The sequence below is a fragment of the Microtus oregoni genome, unplaced genomic scaffold (assembly GCF_018167655.1).
Source record: "Microtus oregoni isolate MIOR12 unplaced genomic scaffold, Mior012 000027F_ref0000203, whole genome shotgun sequence".
NCBI classification, from domain to species: domain Eukaryota; kingdom Metazoa; phylum Chordata; class Mammalia; order Rodentia; family Cricetidae; genus Microtus; species Microtus oregoni.
In genome coordinates, this window is record NW_024543086.1 from 2,955,068 (window position 1) to 2,978,434 (window position 23,367).

The window sequence follows — 23,367 nt, forward strand, 5'->3', positions numbered from 1 at the left end:
ACCCCTATTCTCGCTGAGTCAGACTTTCAAAAGACAGAAATTTCCTAACTGTGACTCTTGAGACAGGTGTTCATTTCACAACGCAATACCCGAGGACTCGAGACCCGAACTAGAAATACTTCCACCTCTGTCCTCTTCCCCGGGTCCCCACTCTCACTCCTCCAGTCCCTGGTGTGGAATAGTACACGAGAGATCTAGAGGTCTGTCTGTTTATACAATTGCTTAAAAACCAATATAATCTAGGATGAATGAAAATTTAGCATCCTTGGGACCTGATTAACTTCATTGGAAACATTTGCTCTTTTTAATGCACTTTAAGTTGGTTTTTCAAAGCTGGCCTCCTGTCTTGAGAGTCACTGTCCCCGTGTGCAGTACCAGTGTATGGTCTGAGACTCACCATGCTAACACCTCCAGACTGGTACACAGAGCACATGGCCATGAGTGGGGCCAGGCCAATGGTAGTACCTTGAAAGGACCTGCCCCTGCAGGGAGGAAAAAGATAGGGATTCCAGGTGAGGGCCGAGAGAATTGTTCCTCTGGGACAGGCTGCCCTGCTGTGCACTGACCCCACTGACATTCCCAGATTATTCCCAAAGGGGTGAGTCTGGTAACCAGCCAACTGGACAACTTTTAGGGTACCACACCTCTTATTTCCTCTCAGTCCTTCCCTCGGTAGCACAGAAGAAAGGTCATTTTGCGCTCACAATGTGCCCAAAGACTCCGAAAGGAAGAAGGCAGGGCCTGACCAGCTGTGCCCCATTCTTGATTCACAAAGAGGGGTCAGGGGCAGGAGTACAGGGAAAGGGTGGGGCACAGGCTGCGGTGCCCCAGTGAATCACCTCCACGTCCACCGGTGACCAGGGGCCCAGGAAACCGGTGGCATGTGTCATTGCGCAAAAGCTGGGAAGTTGGGAAGCAGCTGTGGAGTTGATGTTTCAGTCCTCAAATCACACACAGGCCAAGGAAACAGCTGCATCTCTCTGGGAGCCTCACAAACCACAGCTGGGGGAGGCCTGAGCTGCTTCCGCCTCTGCTCTGTCCTAACAGGTCAGCAGCCAGCTTCGCCCCCCCGACCCCCCAGTTTAACATATCCCTCTCTCTGTGGCACCCAAGCAGAGCAGACAAGGAGGAATAAATGGATGTCTGATGAACACCTGCTTCCTAGATTCACTAGATGGTGAATGAAGCCCCACTTGTCATTTAACAAACTAACACTCGGTTCTGGAGAAGCCTACTGTAAACAGATTCAAGGTGTTCTAGAGTTCAGGCCAAATGTCTCCGTAAACAAGGACTCGCTCAGTGAGTGGACGGTCCTCAAGTGACCACTCAGGTTTTAGGGACAAGTAAATATTGGCAATCCCAGTTGCTATGAGAGGGTAAATTAAGGTATCAGGGTTGGAATGACTGTTGACTCGGCTGTGTTCAAGGGAAAGGAGCAAAGGCTCATTATCTACGGGCGTTTTGGTATGGCCACCTCACATTACCCTGGAAGGCCAACATTGGTATATCCCGACCCCCCTTGAGGGGCTGTATTCTGTTCTCTCAGAGGCAGTTGAAAACTCAACACAGCCCTTGGCCAGAGCTTCCTCCCACCAAGCCTTCCCATGAGGGTCCTACAGTCTGCCACTTGGCCCTCCCCCCAGGCACTCAGCCCTGAGACGTTTGGAGAAGCATGAGAAGGAGCTGGGGGCCTGCACCCTGTGGCGGTGGTGGGGGTAGCTGATTCGCTAGAAGAACATTTGTGGCAGGCTGTCAGCTGTGACCAGGAGTCATCCACGGCCCTAGTAGACAGTCACGTGCCTCAGCTGATTATGGGTGAAGCTCATTTTCTCACACGGGTGGGAAACACGTCAGAGGACTGTTATCATTCTTAGACTTTTTAACATTTTCGCAAGGCGTGCTGGGTCTGAAAAATGCCTGGTTAATTAGCCAGGGAGCAAGGGAGCTCTTGCACAACTGATTCTCCCCCCTGGGGAAAGACTGGGTGAACTTCGTACCCCATGGCCGGCAGAGTACCCCTTCTGCAGCCAAAGCTGATGCACCACCACCAGAAAAGGCTTACTCACGTGATGAGCTGCGCATTGTCGTGGCTCTTCTGGGCAAGCAGCTTGCGCCTCCAGCTAAGAAAGGACCAGAGGGTAGAGTACGGGTTCTCGGAGACTTCACACTTATCCCCGTGCGTCCACACCTCCAAGCCCACGAGAGCAATCCGGATGTTTAAGGATCGGTAAAACTGCCAAGACACAGAAGGGCCAGGTCCTCTCACTGCCCAGACTAGGAGCTCAGAGCACAGCCACTGGGGTCACTCCTGCCACTGGGGTACTCTCCTGCCATTGGGGTCAGTCTCCTGCCACTGGGGTCAGTCTCCTGCCACTGGGGTACTCTCCTGCCACTGGGGTCAGTCTCCTGCCACTGGCTCCAGGAAGAAGCAAGTAAGATCTTCAGAGAGATGCATTCTGGTGCCCAAACAGGAGTATCTTGCCTTAGAAAACACTGAGGTAAGAAGAGAATGGAGGGGGAAAAACCCCACCCATCAAGGGGTTCTTTAATGATCTGACCTTGACGCTACTGAGTCAGTGACTGTGTATGTGGTATGTACATGTGTCCTGTGTGTGCACATGTACACGTGGAGCCCAAAGGTCGGGGTTGGGCCTTCTGCCATTACTCTCCCCACACCACTGAGACAGGGTCTCTCACTAAACAAGGAGCTCATTGATTCAGTCTGGCTGGCTTGTAGGTCCAGGGAGGGACCTGTCTCTGTCCCCTAACTCCCCCACCAGCTACACGGTTACAGGCGCAATGCCATCGTGGGTGCTGGGACAGCAGCTCCTTATGCCTGCCTAGCAGGCACTTTATATATCACGCCAAAAACAACAGGGGGGAGAAAAAACTCTCGTGTACACAGAGGCCACAAAAGGACAGATTACATCAATCAAAAGGGGGAGGTATCCTCAGCTAAAAATAATAACTGGGGCACCACTGAGTATCAGGCACTTTTCTTGAGCAAGGCAAGGACTCAGGCTTAGAGAAGTTAAGAAATTTGCCCAGCGTCTCAGCAGGAAGACTCTGGAGCCAGGATGAACTGAGATTATACCTTCAGGGCCCTTGTGACCATCTGCTGCTGGAGAGCTAGGATCATATAGCACACAATCTATATACTATATATACCATAATATACCTATACATACACACACATACATCTCCATTCTTCACTTGCCCCTAAGGGACTGCAGCCGAGATAGGCTCCTGATTGCATCTTGTGCCACATCAATCCTTATAGAAAGCCCAAAGCATCTGGATTGGCTTCACTAAGGAGTGTTTTAGGGAAGTGAACTTGGCTTTGCTTACAATTAAGGGAAAAGGCTGTGGATTGAGCTCCTGATTCAGCACATGGGTGTCTCCCTTCCAGTTTTAGTGCCACGATGTTCAAGCCCAGGAGCTGGCTCAGCAAGTTGCAGAGGCGCTCGCTCACGTGCCTCACCCTCCTGGGAGCGATTAACCTCGTGTGCTGGGAGGGAAGTTAGAGGCATCTACGCATGGACCATCCAGCAAGGCGCTGGGCTTCCTCCAGCACCTGCAGTCTGCAGCTACCTTCTGTCCTACATCTTTAACTTTGGTTGCTGCTGTTTTGGGTTTGTTTGTTTGATGTGTTTACCAACATACCACTTCCATTTTCCATCAGTGCCTAGAGGTAGGTTCTCACCACCCAGTACAGGAGGAAAATTCCTAAAGCCAGCCAGCCAAGCCCTCCAGCTCCCTGGCCTCCAGGACAATGGCTGATACACAGGTGGCAGAATGACCAGCTTCCTGTAGTCTCCCCTCCACCCCCGGGGAAAACACACTTTCCCAGATGTTAATCTGGATGTATGATCATCGAGATGCCATTGTTGCTGAGGTAGGAGCTGGATCTAGGCCCCTACTATGCCCCTAGAATCTTTCCCTCTAGGAAAGGCCAGTGTTTGACTTTCACCTGTTACATGCCAGTGGCCTGTTTCCACAGCTGATGAGGACGAGGGGTTGGGGGTGGGGGGAGGTGGAGTACAAGGCTGAGAACTTCTGGTTTAATGACTTCACAGTGACCAAATTTGCATTTTTCAGCCCTGAATGTTCAAAACTTTTATGGGTCAGTGGCTAAGCCGTCTCTCCAGGCCAGCGGCTGGGACCCAGAACTTCTAGCAGGCCAAGAGTTTTAAGCCTTCAAGTTCTACTGTGTCCTGAAATGGTTATCAGAGCCTCAGAGAGACCTGTGACCCAAGGGCTGAGACTGTAGGTCAGTGGCAGAGCACTTGCCTTGGATGCATGAAGCCCTGGGTTCAATTATCGATACCGCCCCTTTTCCAGCCCTCGAAAGGAGGCACGTAACCAAAGCGCACACCGAGGTCTACTTTCTAAAGTCCACACTGTTAAACTGTGAAGAAGAGCTCTCACGGCCATGTTCCCTTCTCTGCGCTCTTGGGATGGAACTTGCTTTTACATAGAATACTTCCAGGTCTGAGATTGTCCTGTTTAGTGCAGCTCAAACCTCTGCTAATTTCCTAAGTGTATATTATCAACGATCCTGACCACAGAAACAGCCATTTGTAGTCTTCCCAGAAGAGGGGATCCTCAGACCGTCTCACAAATTGGTTCCAGACAGACGGGCACCCTGACTTTTAAAGGTTCTATGTACCTTCTGGGCCTGACCTACTTCAACCCCTCCTAAGTCAAAGGAATGCTGGGCTTTCACCTAGAAGGAACTCTGACACACATCCTCAAAGCCTTCCTAAATTAGGCTCTTCCTCGCCCGCCCGAAGTTCCTCAAGAGCCACTTCAGATGTCAGGAAGGTCAGAGGGACAGGGCTGAGGGTCTGGCTGCTGTTTACTGCCGGCTGCTTCCATCTGACCTCTCCATGGGCAGGGGCATAAGATCTCATTCTTACAGATTCCGTCAGAAAACCATAAAAATAACTGAAAGCCACTGAATGAAGCCAATGCTTGTACTTTATAAATTAAAACAAAGCAAAACAAAACCCCCAAACACCCATACAAACCAACAAACCCCAACACTCAACCCAAAGAAGTTGCTTTCCAGTCAGGGTTCTGCCGTGCTCCCCTCCCCGGCAGCTGTGGCACCGAGCACCCCTTCAAGGACCTGCTGGGGATGCCCAATTCAGCAATGAGGTGTGACCTCCTGTCCTGCAGACCGTCTCAGGTGCCACTACCTCCCCCAGAAAGCACACCTGGTCTTACCTTATCGACATAGTTGGCGATCTCCATGAGCTTGTGTTTGGTGGCATCCTGGTCACGCCGATTCTTCTGAAACTAAACAGAACCAGGTGAGACCCTCCCACGGCTCTCATCCAAGGACCATTCTGGGACCTGTATGTGCTCTTACCCTCCTGTCTTTGGCGTGCAAGCATTTTTAGGCAATGGTGCTTCCCACAGTTCACCAAGGGTAGGACCTGACAGAGATCCCGCTTGGCACCTCCATCACCAAGCTCAAGACAGCACATGGGGTGGACCCAGTTATCGTCCTGCAGCCCTTCAAGTAAGCCCTGTTTTCCTGTGCTTTAAGTTACAAGGCCTCTGGCTAACTGCTTAGTCAGAAGAGGGACCTACTGGTCTCTCGCTTTGTTCATCACCCCACAAGGACGCCACCTTCCTACATCTTACAGAGCTTCCAGCATGTAGTCACTTAACCCTGATCTAATGGTTGCTGAGTGACGCTACGGATATGCTGTTGTGCTTAGCACAAAGCGGGGATACAAATGCCACATGGTGACCCCAAGACTACAGGAGCTTCCACTACAATGGGGGAGAGAGCCAGAAATAAGTACAATGACAGATCCTCGAGGTACGCGATTGAAAAGAGCTAAGAAACCCGCTGAGAACTTGCACAGAATAACTGCGGAGGAGGGCCATGCCAATGTCACACAGAGGGTGCCGCCAACGGGACCACGTGGCATCAGCAGACAGGTGCTGCCTAGCTTGCCATTCCAACTGGCAGTGCCTTCTGTAGTGTCTGTGAAGTCAGACATTGATAATCAAGCACAGGAGAGAAGATTGTGCTGTACTCAATTAGAATGTCTGTCTCGAGTCCCAAGAGGAGGCCTCCTATTTAGTACTTCTGTCTGAAAAGAAGAACGGGCCTCTTTTGCCTTCAATAAAGAAGGAAATCGTCAGATAAGATTTCTGACGATTGTAAAGATAAAAAATTGAAAATTGTAACCTCCCCGCACCCCAAATGATGGACATCCCTGTCTACTGCTGTTCTTACACAGGGTCTGGATACCCAGTGATTCACTGTAGGTAGCTACTGTGTATGCTCAGCCTCAAGCTCTCCCATGTTTCCTCCCTCCTGCTCCACCAGAATACCCAAAGAAGAAAAAGAACAAACCGCTAAATAAAATAAAACCCACAAGTGTTTGTTGGGCAAGGGCTGTGTCCCAGCCCTCATACAGAGAAAGGCACCACTTGCCTTTCTCTTGTAGATTCTAGATTATTCCTTGACTTCCTTGGGACCCTCACTCACCAGAAGAGAACCCCACCGCTATCCTTACCTCATACAGAGTTAAATTCTAGGACCCTATTGCACAGGCCTTTGCGGAATGTTTAATCTAGAAGTTTCCACTAGGAAGATTTCCCGGCTGCTAAACTGGCCCTGTGGCAGAGTATTTCCATTCATCTAGTAAATATTTATTAGAACGCAGCAATGAGATTTCAGGCTTCCAGATAATTTAATCCTGTCCTCAAACAGTAAGGCCCAATAAGGCCACCATAGCTAAGGCAGTGTATCATGTTTCCCAGAAGATTCTGGAGCAGGGTTTGGTAAGCTTACTCTGTAAAACAACGCAGAGTAAACATTTTTCATTCAGCATGGCGGACCACCTGGTTGGGGACCATTACTACCCAGTTCTGCTTGGTGGACCACAACTACCCAGTTCCGCTTGGCGAACCGCAACCACCCAGTTCTGCCTTGGGGGCTTAGAAACTTCCAGGCTACCATAAACCAAAGGTTGTGGCTCGGCCTCTAGTATACTACTCACTGAAACATGAGGTAGGTTCACATGGCCATGGCTAGAGTTTACAATCCCTGGTCATGAGAAAAATGTGTCTCGGTGTTAGACTTTCTAGGACGGTATGTGAGCCTTTTCCACATGCCTCACATCCTTCTGGTACCACCAAGTCTCTTAAAGGTCTCTGTCTATAGCCCTTCTTTCCCCTTCTCTGATATAAACCAGACTCTTTGCTCTTACATTCTATTTCACTTGATGAATGAGCAAATGCCCAGAACCACCCAAAGAGCCCTCTTATACTCCGCACACCTATAGAATAGATACGGTCAGAAGCTTCCACCTAGAACTAGGCAGAGAGCCGCTACTGGCTCACTTTTACTGCGGACAGCTCTCTAGACACGAATACCACAGCCTCAATTCTAGGCACTTGCTATCCCACCCAGAGACCCCCGTTCACTGTCGTGAGTTCAGAGACCAGAGGAGAAGGCTGCTGTATCTAAATCACAAATACTACATCCTTACCGTCATTTATCCTCCCATAGTCTCAGATTAACTGCCAGGAATACATGTCTGCCTGCCAATTCTGGGGCTCGCAAATCTTGCCTGGCCTATTGCACCCCAACACGAATCATTCAAAGCCTAGGGCTGAAAGCCATTCATGACCCTGAGAACTAAGAGAGCCCCTCACCTACTAGGAAGTTAAGAGTCACAGCCCTGTAGCAAAGGGGTACAGATGCCTAGGCTACTGATGCTTAAGGTGCACCCTTCCACAACAATAAGATTCTCTGGACGGCCCCACGGTCGTGAAGGCACCTTCTAACAGACACGTTTTCTCCCTGGCTTGCTGTGAGTCTGGACATCAGGAGGCTGAAGGCTCACCATCTTCACCTTCTGTGCCTGCTGGAGACTCACATGCAGTGGTTTTTAAAACCCTGCACCAAGGACCCACTGGGCAAAAGGAGTAATCCTCCTCCTTTTAACTGGAACAGTAGGGTTCCTAGGTGCAGGACCTTTATCTGATCAAAGGATCTTGCCTTTTGGGAAAAAATGGTCAAAGACCTCTGTTTCAGATGACACTGGGTGCAAGGCTTAACTGGAGAACTATCCTGGGGGAAGGTGCTTCGCTTTCTCCCAGCAACTGTCAGGGTACAGAGTGGTAAAGGTGATGTGTAGGACAGGGCTGAGTGGGGGGAGGGCCTTGGTCACTGCATTCCCATTCACACAGCACTCTGAGAGAAAACAAAAACCCGAGGACCCACCCACCCGTAGCTGCTGGAGGAAAAACAAAATAATGCCAACATCAGTTCAAAGGCTGAACTCTTCTGAAAGTGACCACAATGGTCCCTCCCTTGAAAGCCCTTCACCTCTGCCCAGTGAGCCCCCCCCCCCTTTCTTTAAGGAGCTCAGGGGCCATCTCTTCCTACCTCTAAGCACTCAAAGGCAGCTCTCAAACTTGGGTTTGAACACTCCCACCCAGCCCCCTGGCACTTCCCCTGATCCACACTGTGGGACTGTGGAAAAGGGAAAGTCACCTAGGTTGAGGCCTCTGGGAAAGCTGTAGCTCCAAGTGGAGGGGACCTGAGACAGAGTGATGAGCTCTGCCTTCGTGGAAGACAGAAAGTTCTGGTTAACTGTTTAGCCAGGTCACAGAAGTCTGCTTGGCTGTGGTTGTATCCCTGCACGATGTGGGACTTGAAGGAAAACTTGGTTAATTGAAATGCGGGTGGTGGGGGCGCGGCCCCTATACCATATTATGTCGGCTGTTGGAAGGAAACAGGACTCTTCCGATTTCGGGATAATTCTCTTTATATCTGAGCTGTCACCATCAACATCGCCACCTCCCTCAGAGAGGCTCTCCCCAGTCCCCTGTGTGCATCCTAGGCATCGCCAAGGGACCACTTCAGCAGCTCTTGTGCTCTAGAACTACAAGGGTTTTGGGCTTCTGCTCTGAACTCCAAAATAAGGGGCGGCTCTGGCTCAGTCTATAACCTGATGCCAAGCACTGTGCCAGCACATCATAGAAGAATCAGGAAGTCACCCAAGAAAGTGAAACAAATGATGGAGCCAGGTGTGGGGTATTTGTGAAACCTTAGGGCCTGTCCCATTTGAGGGATCTAAATTAAGGGGCTACCCTGCTCTATTAGGCTGGTGGCTCCCAAGATCACCTGCTGCGCATTAGAACTACCCCCAAAGTCTTATTAAAACATGGATTGTGGGGTCCCACCCTGACAGTCTGGGGTTGAAGGGATCTGGAGCAAGGCTCAGAGATATGCATTTCTCACGGTTCCCAGGTGCTGCATACGCTGCGGCTCTGGGGACATTTGGGGAACACCAACACGAACATGAAAATAGATACATGTGAGAAAATGGCATCTGATAAGCCACAGGGGAACCTGCTACCTTTGTAAGACAGAGGTCTGCAAGATTCTCTGAAGAGCTACAGACCACCCTAAGAACAAATATCAGAACCCCCTCTAAGTCACGCCCTTCGTGTCCACACTAAGCGCTCTCCTCAGCTTCTGGTTAGGGTTGATTTCTTTTCTCCTGACTGTTTAAAATGGCTGAAAGAGCCCTTGGCCAGATTTAAGGTCAAGTTTATACAATAAACCAGAAAAAGATGAGCGCATCCACATCTCGGCAAAGCAGCCTCAAGAGAGGTTTTTCTGCTGATATCCACGGCTGACCCCTTACCTCTGAGTAATCAGCCACCAGGTACAGCTCCACGTACTTCATAGACTGTAAGTCTTCCCGTTTCATCTAGGGAAGACACAGAAGCAGATCAGTGCCGTAGAAACGGTTGACTCCAGCTCATCCCAAAAAGCTGCTGAGAAACCATGCTGGTTGATAACCTGTGACCTTCTTTTAACTTTAGGGGTTAGGAACAGTCCTGGCTGCAGCCCTCCATCTCCATCTGCAACTGGTTATTGCCAGAGGACTTTCTGAGCCATGGGATCTAATCTTATTTTCTCAAAAATCAAAAAGCCAAACTGGCTAGTACAGGCAAAATCGAGGCCAACAACCCACGAGGGAACGTGCCGGCAGCTTAGTTCCCAAACAACCTTGAGACCACAGGTCTCTGTTTTCACTGTGAACAAAAACCATTCTGTACAGCAGATGAGGTGGCTATTCCAAGAGCGGAAGTAGACATTTTTTTTAACCTTATACAGTTTCAGAAATCAGCATCTCAGAGCATTCTATACACAGTGGTTCTCTTATGTTGGCGTCTCACTAAACAATCCCAAGAAAGAAAGGGCGAGGGGCTTTTCCCTCTTTCTCACCAATCCTCCCTCAATTTAGAAGTACTTCTGGGACCAAAGTAAGGGTGCACAGAGGGGACAAGCTCAGATCAGTCTGCCAGTTCCAGTGAGGACCTAAAAACTCACTCTGCGAGGTTGCTTTTTGGTCTGCTGTGTAAACTGAAGGGCCCAGTCCTTGGCGGTGGGCTCGGAGTGCTCGAACCCACAGTTCCCAGGGGGCAGCTTGAGATGTTCAGATCTGTAAATACGGTGTTGGCTGTCGTTGCCAGGGACAGGCTCGATGATGTAGCTGAGGTTACTTCTCACTATAACCAGTCCTCTGTGGATAAGAGAAGTGGAATCTCCAGTCAGTGCCTATAGTTCTGGAAAAGTCTGTTGAATAGGTTCATATGCTAGATGGTTCTTCACTTTATAATGGGCCATGAACCCTTCTGTGAAGGCCTGAGGCAAACGCAGACTCTCTAAAGAGAAACAGACTTGTGTGAAATGGGGAACGGAATCTCAGAGCACTTGGACCTCCCTGAACCATTACAGGGCTTTAGACTGGGACTCCTTAAAACCTCTAAATCTAGCATGACATATGACAACCATAGGTTAACACCTTAAAGATCCAGGAAAAAGCAATCAGAGAAAGCACAGAGGCCTGAGGCAGAGGTAACCGAGGTTCTAGATTTAGCTCTAAGGCTCAACAATCGCACACTCCCCAAGAAACATCTTGTGTCACCCTGAGCCTCCATTTCCTCATCGCTAAAATAAAAATGGTAACGTACTCATTCATCAGAGCTCTTGAGAGATTAAATAAAGACAAGTGTCCTTGTGCCTGGAAGCCAAGTGGTACTTAACGGCCAGCATTCCTACCCGTCCCAACTGTCCCATGCCAACGAGGCAGCTATCGCTCACTGGTGAGGAAATATCCTTAACTAAGATCGTGACAATCTTTCACCCAGGACGGAACTCAAAGATGTGCGCTGAGTTATCTAATCTCTTCACTCACTGAGAATGCATGTGTTCTAATTATCGCCTAAAACCCACAGGATTCTTGCTGTTGGTATCCACAGGGTCCAGACTCCCAAGAAAACAAAACAAAAAAAATCACAGACATCCCAGACTGTATATACTGTGTGACTGTATATACTGTGTGATTAGTGCATAGCCTATTCATGTCTTCCTAAATATTTTGTATCACCTCTAGATTTTTATAGTGCCAAATAAAATGTAAATGCTGAGGCTGGAGAGATGGTTCAAGAGTTGAGAGCACTTGCTTCTCTTTCGGATTGGTCCGAGTACCCACGTCAGACAGTTCAGAATGCCTATTACTCCGGCTCCAGGGGACCTGATGCTCTCTCTTGGTTTCTACAGGCCTTGCACACACATGATGCACATGCATATACTCAGGCACACACACATATACATTAAATAAATAATAAAACTTTTTTTTTTGGGGGGGGGGGTTTCAAGACAGGGTTTCTCTATAGCTTTGGGGCCTGTCCTGGAACTAGCTCTTCTAGACCAAGCTGGCCTCAGACTCACTCACAGAGAACCACCTCCCTCTGCCTCCCAAGTGCAGGGATTAAAAGTGTGTGCTACTGCCCGATATCATATTGTTTAGAGAATAATGACAAAAAAATTATACGCGTTCAAGAAAATATTTTTGCAAGAATACTTGATTCACTGTTGGTTGAATCTCTGGAAATGGAACACACAGGCAAAGAGGAACAATGGTGTTCGTGGTTGTTGGAAAGACAGCTGTTCTCGCTATGCAGCTGGCACCGCGAGAGTTGTTGAGGATGGCAACAGGAGCCAGCCACGGTGCCTGCTCTGCTGAAGAACAGAGTGAGCAGGGAGTAGTCACTGTGACTCAGGACCTGTCATCAGCCCTGGCAGACACCCATGGATGAGATGCAGCTGCTTCCAGGGCTGCCCTACTGAAGCCTCTGGAGCTGTCTACATTCGGAGAGCACTTACTGCCCGTGGCTTCACAACAATCAATGGAGGCTCCGTTATCTCATCTGTTAAGATCTATGATGCTCCAACCTTCCACTGTGATGTGGGAATGAAATAAGAGCAATGGTCTGTGAATTATGTGTCACATGGCTAGTTATGTCTCAGTAAACCGTGTCTAAGGGTGGATGGGGCCCAAATGCCTTCTCTGCCATCTTATCTCCTAGGGAAAGGGTATCCTACCACAGTCAGGCCAGTCGGGCCGTGGCTAGTCACACTTCTGAAGAGTGTTCCTGGCATCATCAACCATGGTCAAGAATAAATGTGTTATGGCCTTTGAACCTACTCTCTAAACCGCCACCCTCTATCCAGAGAAAGAAGCGAGACAGCCAAGTCATGGGCTCTTGACTCTGGGATAGATGAGCCAGGACTGAATCCCCAGGATGCTGGCAGCATGTTACCTAGGCTCCCATCCCTTCGAGCACTCCAAACCAAAGGCATCATGACTCTCTCAGGAAAGACAGCACAGACTCTAGTGGGCAGGAGACCTTTCCTGACCTCATTCCTCGCTGACCTCATGGCAGTACCCGGAAGCCTGTCAACTTCCTGACTGCCTTCTGGCTGACACAGCAACAGTCACCTGGCCTATGGTGAGATACCTAAGGCGTTCCCTTAACAGTGAGGATGGAGGGCAAAGAGCAAGGGCCACAGTCACTTCCCCAACTCCACACAGGAAAGGGCAGAGACCAGGGCAACCTAGGCATCCTGTTTTCAGCTATCTCCACATCCCAGCTGACCAGGGTCTCTCCCATCATTCCAGTTTCCTCTGAATGGCTACAATGTTGGCCATACAATGAGGTGGAACACAAACCGGCTAGTGTTCCTGTGTGCACCAATATTACACCCAGTGAGTGGAAAGTTACCCATAGGAATCTGTGAAAGCCTGAACATGGGGCCACAAGGCATAACGTTGATTTGCTATGATATGAACAAGACCTTGGCCAAAGGGTCAGAGGTCAACAGGAACTTGGCAGCAGGTTAGGTAATAGTCATCATAGTGGCTATAACTTTTTGAGCTTCTCTATGGGCCAGGCACCAAGCTGATGAGTGTTTTATTTCTCATACTGACTTCTCTGACCCTTACAAATATTATTCCCATGGTACAAATTAAAAAAAACCTATGTTCATGGTGAGTTCCCGATAGAACATCTCCATTGTCTCAGTGTGTGGGTGCACCCCTCGCGGTCCTGAGTTCCTTGCTCATGCTCTCTCTCCTTCTGCTCCTGATTTGGACCTTGAGATTTCTGTCTGGGAACTCGCCAAGGCCAGCTGGCCTGGGTCTGAAAAGGCCTGGGATAAAACTGGACTCGCTGAACATAGTGGGCAATGAGGACTACTGAGAACTCAAGAACAATGGCAATGGGTTTTTGATCCTACTGCACGTACTGGCTTTGTGGGAGCCTAGGCAGTTTGGATGCTCACCTTACTAGACCTGGATGGAGGTGGGTGGTCCTTGGACTTCCCACAGGGCAGGGAACCCTGATTGCTCTTTGGGCTGATGAGGGAGGGGGACTTGATTGGGGGAGGGGGAGGGAAATGGGAGGCGGTAGCGGGGAAGAGACAGAAATCTTTAATAAATAAATAAATTTTAAAAAAAACTATGTTCAAGATTAACTGACCCACCGAAATTCACACAAGTAAAGAATTAAAACGGGGGTGAACCTCAGCATTCTGGTTCTACACCCCACAACCTTCACCCCAACCTCTTACTGTCTGTCATAAGAGCCCTAGAGAATGGGTTCAGAGTGACACACATGCCCCTCGTGCATATATGGCTATAGGTGATGGCACCAGCTACTCCCCTCTGATGTGAGGCCAAGCAGAAAATGCAACTGGCTTTGTCTATGGAATCCTAGTTCCTGGGAGAGGACAGGAAGCACTGGTCCTCCCTCCTCCTCAGATACTGTTTGCTGTGTGCTAACTAACCACATGCCCCACAGACTGTATATGTTAATCTCTCTTCATTCCACACCACGTTATAAGGCTGGCAACATCATGGATCTCACTTTATCAATGAGGAGTCTGAGACCCGGGGAATTAGAATCAGAAGCTTTCACCTGGGGCCAAGGACTTCATGGACACAGTCTCTGTTCCCTTGAGCTCTATGCATCTGCCTCCACTGGTAAGCTCTGCACCTGCACTCAGAGATCCCCGGACCAGAACTTCCAAACTATCCACTACTCTACAGAAGGTACCCAAGCGATCCCAGGAGACTCAGGCCCAAGTGTTTGCACTTAGTCCCACAGGCAAAGCTCTGAGACACGCAGAAACTTCAGTCAGGAGTCCACGCTCTTGCCTGTGTTTTCATGGTGCTTGAGCAACTGCCTCAAGAAGTAGGAAGTCTGAGCATCTCAAGCTTGGGACAACCGCTGAGGTTATCCCTTCCAGCAACAGGTTTCAGCAACCCCTTCCCTATCCCACCCCACTAAAGCCCTTGGAGACTGCCCCCAGGAAGGAGCAGGGACCTTCATGTAGGATTACTAAGAGCTGGAAAGGTGGTGTCACGTGCCTGGCACTGTCCAGCAGACTCCAGCTTTGTTGATGGGGACTCTCTCCTGCCACCAACCCACAAGTCACCTAGACACCTCCTCCCACCCCCCCGCAAGTCACCTAGACACCTCCCCCCCACCCCCCCGCAAGTCACCTAGACGCTCCCCCACACACACACAGTCACCCATCTTTTAACCTAAGAGCCTCAGCTGATTCAATTTGCTAAATGTTAGCTCTGGCAGAGGCAGAGATCAAAAGTGGGACTGAGAACCCAAAAGGCAGAGGGCCAGGATGCTACTCTCTAACCCATTCCTCATCATTAAGAGAATGAGAAACAAAATAAATCATAAAATAAGATCATACAGAGGAACCCAGGCAGGCCAGCCAGTCAGAAAATAATAGGTTCAGGCTTAACCCACAAATCACTGCAGGACTCACTCAAATACATCTTTCATGGCAGGGGAGAGGAGCCACTCCAGAAGCTGTCCATTAAACACACCGTTGCACAACCACATCCCATCATAGAGAGAGACCCCAAGAGGCAGCAGCCCTGCAGTCCTGCTCCCCATCACTCTCCCAACCTGCACCCACATTAACAGGTCACAGGGAACTTCCAAGGCAGCACAGGGAGAAGAGAGGCACCTGGTCCTGAGTTCCTGCTGGGACAGAGGCAGAGCGCAAGCAGCAGTGAACACAGAGTCAGGGAGGAGACATCCTGGATTAGGATCCTGGCCCTGCTGTCTCTCCCAGAGCAGCTGTGTTAACAGTCTAAAGGAATCAGATGGTGCTCACTGACAACCAGGGACCATTCTCCAAGAAAGCCAGGAGTCCCGGAAGCGCGTTGTGCAAACGAGATATAAAACATTTGGTTGGGAAGCTGTTCAGCACGGAGTACCTGATGTGAGGCAGGACTGTTCTAGCCCCTGAGGACACAGCACAAGCCAACCAAAGATCTTGCTGTCAAGGAGATGGGGCGGATCACCTAACGTGAACCCACCGATGGCATCAATATCTCTGCTCCCATCTTACAGGGCAGAAAACTGAGACTTCAGGAGTATATCAGCATCAACCGGGGCCGGTGAAATGACTAAGCTACGGTAAGGCTCTAGCTACACAAACCTGGGCTCAATCCTTGGAAGCCATGTTAAGATGGAAGGAGAGAATAGACTTCATGAAGTTATCCTCTGACCTCAACATGAGCACCTCCCCACACCACACACACATACTTATCATATACAATAATAATAAATAAAGTCATTTTAAAGGACTGTGTTAGCTGGCAGGTATGTGTTCATGTGGGAAACATATGGAAGCCGAATTTTTTAAAGACTAAGTCTCTCCACGGCCCGGTGCTCACCAATGAAGCTATGCTAGCTGACCAGCCATTTGCATCATCATACCCAGCTTAAAAAAAAAAAAAAAGTCGGTGCTGGGAAATTGAACTCGGCTCTTCGGACTTGTGTGACTAGTACTTTACCAACTGAGCCATCTCCCCAGCCCTAGTCGCCAGCTTTTAGACTCAGAAGGGTCTGCCTCTGGAGACCTTGTCACAGTGTAAGGGTCCTGTCATCCGAGGGCTTATTCCAGGATGAGGCGGATGATCATCATGCAGAGGAAAGTCATGGCTTTCGGGGAAGGACTTCTTCCTGTCCGCATACTCTGCTCCTCCTCCTCAGAGTCCAGGGCTTCCCAAGATAAAGGGTACTTTTATGATTCTAGTCTACTCGAGTTTGAGAAGTGAAGAAATCCCAGGGTGGGTGGGGAAGTTGCTCAAGAGACACTGAGTGAGTTAACAGAAAGCCTGAGGTAGATCCTAGGTTGCTCATTTCCAGAGTCCTGGTTCTGGACTGAGTGTCTTACCAACCCTGCTATCCACACCCTTCCCAAGCACTTAGCGAGCTATTAAGATAGAGTAAGGCCCAGAGGAAGGACCGGACCAGTCTGGCCAAGGTGAAGACAAGGGCAAAAGTAAGTGTGGAAGACAGAGCTGGTGGGGGTGTCACACCACCAGGAAGGGGAGTGGCAGAGCACACTCACAGCCCTGGAATGGCAGTGCTGAATGCATTCCAGTCCATGGTGTGCACATTTGGACAAGTTATGCCCCACCCAACCTCAGAGTCTCTCCCTAGAGCACAGGATGAGAGTCCAGGAGCCGGTCAGCCTGGTAGGGTCCCAGATGTTGGCTGAGAGAAACGCTGTGACCATCAAGCTGACCCATCAAGCAGATCTGGGGGGATTATTTATTGTTTATCATTGAGAGGCTGTCTCTATAATTCAACTCACCAGACTTTAATACATAAGAGTTTATGGCCCCGTTAAAGTAATGGGACAGATTCCTATGCACCTGAGACTTAGTTCTGTGTCGGAAACATCACAAGACTGGACTGCGTGCTTGGGATGACCTCACTTGTACATAGTAGACAATGCAGGTCCATTATGTACACCCGAACAGTGACGTGAACGAGAATGGGTTTGGGCGGAAGGATGGAGAAGGCAGAACTTTGTACAGTTTGGATGTTTAACCCTAAACCTGTACTCGTTACATAATGACAATTTTCAGTGAGTGTTGTTTAAAAAATTAAACAACAACAACAACAAAAACCCACCTCCCCAACAATGGACGGGAAACATACAGGTTTAGTCAAAGACATCACAGCCCCAGTACCGGCTAAACTTTCCCACAAGCGATCATCGGACCTTCCGTTTAGTCTGAATTTGATGTGGAGACGCATCTGCACAGGCAGGGTGTTGTGGCGACATTTACAAGACAGGATTTTAGTGTGAGGCAGGCTCGAGGGTATGGACACCTGACACCTTCAATGAAGCGGAGATCCCCAGCTGGGATGCTATGTGGAGATCTTTGGACTATCGTCTCTCCGACTAAGACTGTTCTGCCTCACCACGGTCTCCAGAGCCAGCAGAGAAGCGCTGAGCTCTCCGAAACCCTGAGCCAAATCTCCCGTTTAAACTGTTTACTTTAAACACTTAGTAGTGAGCAGACTAACACAGATGGTTCGCTGCATCTTTGATGAGATTCACAGCCACTGATTAACCCAATTCCCAAGGTGACTGGGGTACAAACAAAGTTATAAAACATTTTCTATTATATAGCAAGATTCCTCTTGCCGAGAGTATTTCCAAAAGAATGCATAGGAAACTGGTGATTTTTGAGGTAAGTTATGAGAAACAATTGGGAAAGAGGTGAGAAAGAGTGCTGCCTCTCATTATATCCTCAAATGGTCTTTAACATTTGGATTTATTTTGCTGTGATCGGGTGTTTTTCTTTAATGATAAACTGACTTACAGAGTACTCAAGAGAGACGAGGCTCCGGTAACCATCGGGCAGTGGTTCTCAACCTGTGGGTCGCGACTCCTTTGGTTGAACAACTCTTTTACAGGAGTTCCATATCAGATATTCACATTCCGGTTCATAACAGTAACAAAATCACAGTTACGAAGTAGCAACAAAAATAATTGTATGGCTGGGGGTCACCACAGCATGAGGAGATGTATTAAAGGGTCACAGCATGAGGAAAGTTACGAATTGCTGGTCTAGGCTGTACTGGCTCCTTTCATTTTCCGCCTGAAGAGCCTGCCTAGCATATATCCTATCCATTTTCTCCAGACACAGGAGTACACTACCAGGAGAGATGAATGGTTGCTATGGAAACTCCCCATGGCGATATCAGGCTTCTGGAGCCTTGGGAAGCTATTTGGATTTAAACACTGCTGTCATTCCTGCCTCTGCTCCAGGGACCCAGTGTGGCTGCCTTGCAAGTCTCTGGCTCATAATTTAACCTCGTTCTCTTAGCCTGTGGAAGGAGGAGAGGGCTGGGAAAAAAAGGCATGTAGACCCCACCAGATGGAAGCCTGCAAAACAGAACCACATGGGCAGCTCGGAGAGCTTCCCCATCAGCCCGACTGCTGGAATGACTTACAAGAGGCCAAGCCAAGAGCATTCCCACTGCTCCAGTCCCAGAAGGGACAAAGGAAGAGGCAGAGAGAAGCAGGTCACACCTGCTGGTTCCCTTTCCTCCTTCCTGGGACAGCCGTTGTTTACTTGCGGGCTGCAGGTGGCAGGGGCTGAGCCTATAAACACCACTGAGAAGCCAGTTGGCTTGGCTGGAGGAGGCCACTTGAGTGGAGGATATGAGACCACTGTTAATCACCTCCCAGCCAAACCCGATTTCCTGCCTAATTCCCTCGGGCAACGCGCCACACAAATGTGAACCAACTCATAAACAGACATGAGACCTGCGGCCAGAAGGGCCCTCGGTTATATCTGGGGGCAGGGAAAAGCTAAGTCCTGGAACACATCTTGTGAAGTGCTGCAAGATCAATGAAACACGTAGTCTCCACCATACCTATCACTGGTGCCCTGAGGACACAAAATTATAACACCGCCATCTGCCAGTGTAGGACATGGCATATATTAACAAATGACAGAAGCAGCCACTGATTCAAAGAAGGGGAAGAAACCACCTCCTACCAGCTCCTGAGAGCCACCAGTGAGCCCGCTCATATTCCCAATTCTGCCTTTGGTAGTAACACTGAGTAGGTAGTTTATCAGTAGTGAGCGCCTTGCCCCCGGCATATAGTTGGCTACCACCAACCAAGGATTTCTGGTATTCCTGGAGTTAGCACCCTGAGTTCACGTTCCCTGCAGTATAGGCCATTTGTGTAGATAAGAGCCCAGATTTTTCAAACAAGCAAGGAAAGATATAGCATGGGGCTAAGGAGATGGCTCAGCAGTTGCAGAAGACCCAGGTTGCGTTCCCAGCATCCCCATGGTGGCTCACAACCCTCTGTGGCTCTGCCTCCATGGGATGTGATGCCCTCTCCCACCTCCCACCAGACACGTGTTGTTCTTGACTCAAACGTAGGTGGTTTGGTTCATCTAGTTGGAACTCTCCAATTGATTTTCTGTCTCGAAAATTTCCTCTCTTTCCTTGCTACACCTCTCTTCCCTGATGTTCCGATTCTGGCTACCCAACCTGAAAGGTCTTCTACCATGGAGTGAACAGGTGGGAGGAATGAGGAACGTCAGCTTCAAGTCTACCAACATCTCACTTGTTTTCTGTCTCTCTTCGCTTTCATTTCTAGGATCTCACTGACCCTGGAGGAACTGTCCCCTCATGGTTACCCAACTCCTAGAGAGACATTTTCGCCAGCTACAGTGCCTTTCAGTATAAGCCAACCAATAGCCCAGGGCCCAGCTACCATCTTGCCTTGGTTTCTCTCCCTCTGGGTCACAATCCACCTACCCATGGGGTTGGGTACCAAACGACTTCATGGACCCCATGTCCCAGAGCTACTGAAGTTACACAGAGCAGCCACTCCTCAGCCTGCGCGCCAAGCTCATCCACTCTTTCCCTGCACTAACCCACTCCGCCCCCAGCTTTCTGTCTCTTCACACCCCTGGGCTTTCCCATGCCTCCCCGCCATGGATTAGAATGCCTCTTTCTACTGTGACTCACTGCCTGCCAGTTACACCCGACAGACAGCTCTTTATTGATGCTAAGCTTCCAGTCATGGTTTTCTCTTGACTCGTTAGCCGTACCATCCATAAATAAGAGAACTCAGATTTTAGCACATCAAACTCGTCATGAAAGGGAAACCCAAACCCAGTGTCTGTGTGACAGCTCACAAGCTTGGCCCCTGTCAGAGTGTAGACACATGCCCAGGGGCCTCCTGTCCAAGGCCCTTGCCCTGGGTTAACCTTGCCCATCTTCCTGGGGAGTGTACCATTCATCCGCAGCAGCTTCAGGGTCTCTTACCTAATTCCCCGGCAGGTGCTGAGCGTGACGCTGGATTCTTCTGCTTCCCTCACGGTCCCGTGGTAAAAGCAGTGATCCTGGCAAACAGAAAGTGCTCATGTCAAATGGCGCCGATAAACATGATGATGTTAATGTCTCATGAATGACAGGTGACGGCTTAGTTCCTTACCAAGCCTGATCTTGCAACCTTGCAGGATCTTATAACCTGCAAAAGGCTTCCAAATGACCTCTGTTTGGTTCTTACAGGAGCCTAAGAGATAGCACAGGACAGATGTCTCCGGTCCTACTGAGTAGACAGAAATGTCGAGGCTCACAGGTTGGAGAACCCAGTTTCAGATCTGACATGTCTGACTCAGACTCAGGGAACAGTCTTCTGGAAGATCCAGTTTCTCACTGATGTCGCCTTTGTAGCTCACTGTCGTGGGTTGGATAGTGTCCTAGAATCTAACTTCATTTGTAAATAGGGTTATGATCATGTCATTAAATTAAATTAAAATGTGGTCACAATTGATGAGAATAGGTCATAAATCTAATGGCCTCATCTACCTATCAGAAGAAAGGACACAAAAGATATATAAGGGGAGAAGCCACCTGAAAACAGAAGCAAAGACGGATGTGATGTAACACAGGACAAGGAGCACTACGGAGTTAGAGGAAGAAAGGGAGGACTCTTCCCTGGGGGCCTTACAGAGAGAGCACAACCCCTTCCAATAACTTGGTGTTGGACGGTTAGCCTGCAAAATAGAGAGAGAACCAAGTTCTCTTGTTTTAACCTCCCCATTCACAACACTTTGTTAGGGCAGCCTCAAGATCTGAACACAGTTCAAGATGCTTCTTCTCCCCTGAATCCTCCACACCTGGTCTCTCCTTCCTGAGACCCTAGCTCCATGACGCCTGACGCTATTCTCTTGTCATGGCGCCTGACGCTATTCTCTTATCATGACACCTGACGCTATTCTCTTGTCATGATGCCTCACAGGCGTCTGGTCCCCCAAAACCAGCTGGAGCTTTCCATCTTTATAAACACCGAGAACCACCACATGCAGGCCCTGGGCAAGGCTTCAGAGATGCAGTGAGAAAATGGACACACAGCTCTAGTCCCTGGGGTTTATAGCCTTGTGGAAGCAAGTCATTGCTAATTAGGAAGCTGTGGTGAATGAGAAATGTACCTCCTCTACCCCCGCCACAGTTCAAGTATTTAAACACTTGGGGATGCTACTCGGGTAGGTAGTACAGCCTTGATGGAGGAGGTACATCACTGGAGGACGGGATTTGGGGTTTTATAGCCTCCCCCACCTCCAGCTTGCTCTCTCTGCTTCATGTTTGTGGCTGAAGATGTGATCTTTCAGCCTCCTGCCTGGCTGCCTGCTGCTATACAATTATAGACTAGCCTTCTGGAACCTTAAACCCAAATAAACTCCTTCTGTAAGTTGCTTCTAGCCATGGTGTTTTATCCCAGGAACAAAAAGCAAGTGATACAGATGTCAAACGCACACAGCTATGGATAAAAGTTTGTGGTAGCAGAGAAGGGTTTGCTCACTAGGCTAATCAGAGCAACCAGGAAAGAGCACTTCTAAGAGTGCCTCGTGCCCATGTGCTATACCAGACTGTCCCCCTCCCCAAAACAGGTGGTCAGCAATAGAGGTCGGAATGGGTAAGTCAGCCAGAACAGACAGAGGTAAAACTGGGAATAAAGCCAGATTCTTAAAAGGGCTTCCCTAACACCCTGAGTTTAAGCGGCAGTCACAAATTCCCAGACTAGCCCTGTATAACAAACAACCCAAGGGCCTCATCTCCAGAATGTGCTGTTTGCAGTTGTTTCCTTGTGGGGGGTATCCAGAAGGCAAACCCACATATCTGAGTTCGCTTCCCTCCCACCTCTAACCCTGAAAAGAGCTCCGTAATTATACTTAAGCTGTTTGGCACAGCCAAACCGGCCATACATCCAGGCACCCACATGGACCAGCGGTGGAAATGACTCCTCTGGCCTCCCACATCTTTAGCTTCCAACCTCAGGAGGGTCATGAGCATCACTATACAAAGGAGCTGGCTGGACTGCTCCCTATCCCAAAGATAGACAGCAAACATTAGTAGCCAGGTTTTCATTACATTCTTTCACTAAAGATAAAACATGGCCTCAGGGGACTTAAAAGGCCACCGAAAGGGCTGACCCACACCCACAACATTTACTGTTTCTATTCTACATCCTGTTCATCTGAGCCATACAGCTAAGTCAGGAAGCACAAGCCAAGCCCACAGTCCTTTTGGGCTCCTTCTCTGGATCACAGGTACCGTTTCATCCATTGTCAGGCAGCGCTGGTTACCTGCCCATTCATACTGACACACAGCCAGGAGGATGGACAACAACAGCCTCCTCTTGGCATCAGAGACTGCTGAACTTTAACCAAGTCAAATTCTGACCTTCATGTGAGCACAGAAGAAAACCACTGTGATGGGTTGTTTTCCTTTGCTTGTCATCCCCTACACCTAGGAAGGCGACATAAACACAGCCTGATCTCTAGCCAAGGGTCCCACTGCCTTCAAAGGCCAACCTGTCACATGGCTTCCCTATCTTCCCCTATCTGGGCTAGGGGAACTGAAGGCAGACTATCAACAATCAAGTATTAGACCCAGTCCTTGGAACTCAATAGTGAGGCCACAAACCCACTGTGTAGAACACTAACATTGAGAAGAATGGTCAGTTCTCCCTAGGAGAAGGAACCAGGCCTTCGCAAGGAAAGCAGGGCTCATAGACAGTGAAATGACTGAGAGTTAAACATTCAGAAATAAAGGCGGAACACTGTCCCTGCTGGTTCCTTCACAAGTAGCGAGAACTTTGATCCAGAC

The 23,367-nt window shown here is 49.3% G+C and overlaps 1 protein-coding gene across 1 annotated transcript in view; it reads right to left on the reverse strand.

Annotated features, from left to right (window-relative positions):
• The window catches only part of Adam19 (ADAM metallopeptidase domain 19), an 85,210-nt gene that overhangs the window by 23,446 nt on the left and 38,397 nt on the right, over positions 1-23,367 (reverse strand). Inside the window, exons 5-10 of the mRNA XM_041676656.1 lie at positions 20,521-20,597; positions 10,379-10,571; positions 9,687-9,752; positions 5,230-5,301; positions 2,067-2,233; positions 398-482 (exon numbers count right to left, since the gene is read on the reverse strand). Of these exons, the coding sequence (XP_041532590.1) occupies positions 398-482; positions 2,067-2,233; positions 5,230-5,301; positions 9,687-9,752; positions 10,379-10,571; positions 20,521-20,597 (660 nt within the window). The remainder of the gene's footprint in view (positions 1-397; positions 483-2,066; positions 2,234-5,229; positions 5,302-9,686; positions 9,753-10,378; positions 10,572-20,520; positions 20,598-23,367) is intronic.